At 43.0% G+C, this 4,489-nt stretch overlaps 1 protein-coding gene across 1 annotated transcript; it reads right to left on the reverse strand.

Annotated features, from left to right (window-relative positions):
* Positions 1 to 374: 374 nt before the first annotated feature.
* LOC141342910 (iroquois-class homeodomain protein irx-4-like) lies at positions 375 to 4,064 on the reverse strand. The gene is made up of 5 exons (XM_073847488.1): positions 3,757 to 4,064; positions 3,144 to 3,383; positions 2,758 to 2,864; positions 2,012 to 2,325; positions 375 to 1,512 (listed from the first exon to the last, which is right to left on the reverse strand). Exons 1-5 carry the CDS (start codon positions 3,799 to 3,801, stop codon positions 830 to 832), a joined length of 1,389 nt encoding a protein of 462 aa, XP_073703589.1. The 5' UTR covers positions 3,802 to 4,064; the 3' UTR covers positions 375 to 829.
* Positions 4,065 to 4,489: the final 425 nt, after the last annotated feature.

The raw sequence follows: 4,489 nt of genomic DNA on the forward strand, positions 1-4,489 counted from the left end.
AGGGCCTCATCTCTCCCATCAGAGGACGAGAGAGAATGATAAACAGTTATTGGGGGATTATTACAAAGCCAAACACAGGGAACACGAAACAATCACTGCTGAGAACAGCGTATACATTATTTAGAGTGGACAGTCGGGCCATTCATATTGTTATGCCATTACTTTGGCCTAATGATATCAATTTTAAATTTTAAATTGCATTTACATTTAAAAAAAATTATACATATATAGTTGTATATAACTTTTTAGTGACAAATAAAAATAATAATTACGTTTAAAAAATAAAATAATTGAGCAGGAGCAGGTGAATGTCATCGCATCGCGAGTGTTCAGCACCAGGGACAGCGACTCTGATCGATACACAGAACAAAGGCTTCGAAAAATCCACCGTTTATTAGAGTGAGATTTGAACATTCCCCGGTTTCGAGGAGATCTGTGCATTTGTGCGATGCTTTCTTAACAGTGACACTTGTGAGTCGTTGCAACAAGGTCCGAGTTCGTCTAAAAGAATGATCCATAAAAACTAGCAACATATGCATGCCAAAGAAACGATAAAAGCCGGAACAAAACTAGGCTGTAAACTTTTTTTCAGTCTTTCGGAACATAAACTTCCAGTTAATTTACATAATCTGAACGTGCGTCAACCGAACCAATAAATATATATAAACCAACCCCCTCGCCAGTGAGATGTCAACACAGCAATAAATACATACATTTTCCTATGATTTTATGTAACAAAACGTATTTTGGGCCCATCGATTCACACTCTGGCGTTTGTTCGTAAACTGAAAGCTATTCCAAACAGTCTTTTTGAGAGTCATTTGGTGTGCTAGGAGCAGAATATTTTATTCACCCCCTTTGGAAATGTCATACTGTCCTTGCTGGCCTCTTGCTGCTGTGTTTTTATCACGTTGTTGCTGTTCCCTACGGAGCGTCCGAGGGCACCAGTCTCTAAGATCGACCCTTTGGTCGAGGTGGTCCAAGAAACCGTAGTGTTCGTCTGTGCTTGGTTTAACGAGCTGTGTCTAAACAAGGGGTCGTGAAAAACTCCATCTACCCAGTTCCTGAGAGTTGTAACAGGTGAGTCCTGCTGTCTCTCCAGGCCGTTGACAGGTGAGGAGGCGGAGGGCGATGGTTGACATCGAAGCATACACGAGGAGTACTCTGTGGGGTTCAACGAGGTCGCGGTCTGGGCCAGAGACCAGATGCGAGGTTTGCTGTCCAGTAACGGATGGCCCTGCTGCTGGAAGCACGTTTTGCTGTGCCGAAGCTCGTGCTCGCAGTCTCCCGCGGTGCCTTTCAAGCAGCTTTTGGCGAGATCGCGCTCGGCTTCGAGCAGACCCGGAATGGAGAGTTTTGGAGAAGGCTCCTTGAGGCGATCGTCGGTGGTCGCCATGTGCGCGTTCATGTGAAAGCGGTGTTTGAGTTCACACTCTGAGCTCTCAGACTCGATGGTGTCAAAGTCGTCCAAGTCACTCAGCTGAAGCTCCTTGTCTTCTCGACTTTTGCTCTCTGTTCAAAAATAGTGATGGGAAGTAAGTGGAGAGCAAGAGAGAACAAAATATACAGAATTAACCAACGCTTTCGGTCTGTTGGAACTGATGTTCATTATATGATTGCATGACCTTTTGTTGTTAATTATCTACAGTTCCTTGTTTGTCTGAATGTCCCCTCTGATTTTTTGATGTATCCTGTGTGCCAATTTGTTTTTTGCTTGTATTATTTCGTAAAAGTGACCTTGGGGTTTTGAAAGGCGCTATAAAAATTAAAATGATTATTATATTAAAATGCATTTTTAAATCATGTAACGCTTCAAAAAATACGTTCTTGTACAATTAAATTAAAAAAGCCTTTCACCAGACTTTTCATCACCAGCAACATTCTTGAGAGAATAATTTATTTTGTTTAATAGAAATATATAAACTTTTTTTTAATGATAAACAGGCCTAATAATAGCATCCTAAAATACCTATTGATACAGCCTAAGGGTGAAGAACGTAATGGAGCTGACCGTCATCGTTGGTTTCACTTTTGATTTGATCTTCTTGCGAGCCATCCTCATCATCATCATCGTACTTTTTATCGTCTGAGCCCTTGTTTCTCGGTGGCCATGTCATCTTGTTCTCCTTCTTGAGCCTTCTTCTGGCGTTGGCGAACCAGGTGGACACCTGCGTGAGGGTCATCTTGGTGATGATGGCCAGCATGATCTTCTCGCCTTTGGTGGGATAGGGGTTCTTCCGGTGCTCCTGAAGCCACGCTTTCAACGTGCTGGTCGTCTCACGGGTGGCGTTCTTCCTTCTGGTTCCTCCCTCCATAGATCCATATCTGTGGCACGAAGGAAACGCAAGTTGGGAAAAGTTTTTGCAGTGCAACACACACACACACACACACACACACACACACACACACACACACACACACACACACACACACACACACAAATGCAATGTGCTTTCCTTAAGGCCTATAAACTTGTAACTTTTAACAGAGCGAACACATTGCTTGATCGAGTGCACTGGCCAAGAATCTGACCATTAAAGCACTTCAGGGGAAACCCCGAAGGCTGAACCGTCAAGTGCATGATATAACATAAAATATACATTAAAAAGACACTGACCTAACATTCAAGGGAACTGTTTATTGGTTTAAAACAAGAACAACGATTGCGCTAATTATTGCATCAATAAAAATTAAATTGATCCAAATGAACCGTGCTAATTGTCAATCAGAAGACTCTTGATAGCCGCTATTCAATACCTGTCATACTGGTACTGTCCCAGGGTGGGATCATATGGGTAATATGCGGCAGCCTGTGTTATACCCGCATGCGCAGACGCACTTCCATCTTTGGCATCAAACGTACCCTGGAAATAAATACAAGAGCTGTCAGCAATTAAACTTGTAAATATAACCAAGATAAATGAGCAAAATTTGATGCTTATCCTAAAACTTAGCAAACAATCCATGAAACTTCTCAAACGCATCAGTTTTGTGATAATTAAGTACCACTTGCAAAGGTTTTTTTAATGCTCTTGTTTTATAAACTTTCATTTTTCTCAGATATAGACACACATTTGTTGAGTTTTCACAGCTGGAATGCATGCCATTATTATGGGTTATAATTTAATATGCTCTAAACTCACCAAAGAGTAGAAAGCGGACGCGTCAGCTCCATAGGTAACATAATTCCCGTAGCCCTGTCCGCCGGTGTACGGACTCCCGTAGACTCCCAGCGCGGCGGCGGAGCTCAGCTCGTGTCTGGCGGTGGCCAGCAGTCTGCTCTCATACACGGGACAGTAAACGGGCGTCTGCGCGGACGAATCCGAGATGGATCTGGTGCTCGACTCGCAGCAAGATGTCAATGAGTTGGTGGTCATGAGGAACTGGAATATGTGGAAATGTCACAGCATGAATAACACAGCAAGCTGCAAACCTGTACGAGTTTGCAAAACGGTGAAAATGCAGAGAAAGTTTTTTTTTTTTTTTTTTTGGCAGTGGCCGCCGTCAGCCCCCACAGGACAATGCATTTTATGGATCACGGCCAAAAAACAACTGTTGTCGTCCTTCCCCTTGTCATCGCATCTGCACTTTTGCATGTGTCTGCGGCTCGAACGCGTGTTAGTAGATTTGTAAAATGATAAGCGCAGAGGGAAGCCCTGAATTACAGCGGAGAAATCCGATTAAAGCGCATTCAAAGCCGCGGCGCGCCCAAGTAAAACATCAGAATCGGTGCAAGAATAAGCGCTCGACTCTTACCTGAGGTGCAGAAGAGTAAGGATATCCGAACTGAGGATAGGACATTGTAGAGTGATCCCCGTTTTCCGGAACGCAGGCGAGACTGCAGCTCTGCTGTGTTTCACTGTACCGATTGATTGGTAAAGCATAAAGCTGCCGGACGCTTATAGGGCGAAGCGCAATACTACCATGTTTAATTTGCTTAAACGCCTTCCTGAGAGTGTTCGATAGACGGATGCTCTCCTGTCGCTCTATTAAACTTCTAGAACGCAGCCGCGCGCATCCTAAAGCATTTGGCGAATGGCCGCCTTTGATGTCAGAAATACATATTTTGCGTTATAAAAACTAGTATTAAACACGTCAGCCCAGATGCGGGTTGTTTTAAACGCCGGTGGCTCTGACGTCAGAAGAAACCCAGTCAAAATGACCAGACTCTAACTTTAATATGCATTTCTCTGGATAAAAATCCCAACGAGTGACAGATGGGTGGGGGTGATTTTTTTAAGGCACAATGGACTCGTAATTGAGCTTATCAATTAATCCGAGCTTTGGGAAAGAGCTTGCACTTGTAAAATCTGGCAATCAAAGCGTTATCTTTTGTTACATCGCATCGCTTTTTTATCTCAGTTTAATCAGGGATTTAATGCATAAACCAGTGTTTTTACCTGCATTTGCTAAAAAAAAGCCAAAATCGAATAGTCTTCCTGTCTAATAAATCATATCTATTATGTAGTATGACCAGCATATTTTAAAT

Source organism: Garra rufa, chromosome 9 (genome assembly GCF_049309525.1).
Source record: "Garra rufa chromosome 9, GarRuf1.0, whole genome shotgun sequence".
NCBI lineage: Eukaryota > Metazoa > Chordata > Actinopteri > Cypriniformes > Cyprinidae > Garra > Garra rufa.

What these genes read in the sequence shown, in the direction of transcription:
- LOC141342910 (XM_073847488.1), bottom strand. Translation starts at nt 3,801, where the DNA reads ATGTCCTATCCTCAGTTCGGATATCCTTACTCTTCTGCACCTCAG. An exon ending in CTTACTCTTCTGCACCTCAG is followed by an intron (nt 3,384 to 3,756) that starts GTAAGAGTCGAG and finishes CACATATTCCAG; the next exon opens with TTCCTCATGACCACCAACTC. An exon ending in GGACAGTACCAGTATGACAG is followed by an intron (nt 2,326 to 2,757) that starts GTATTGAATAGC and finishes TTCGTGCCACAG; the next exon opens with ATATGGATCTATGGAGGGAG.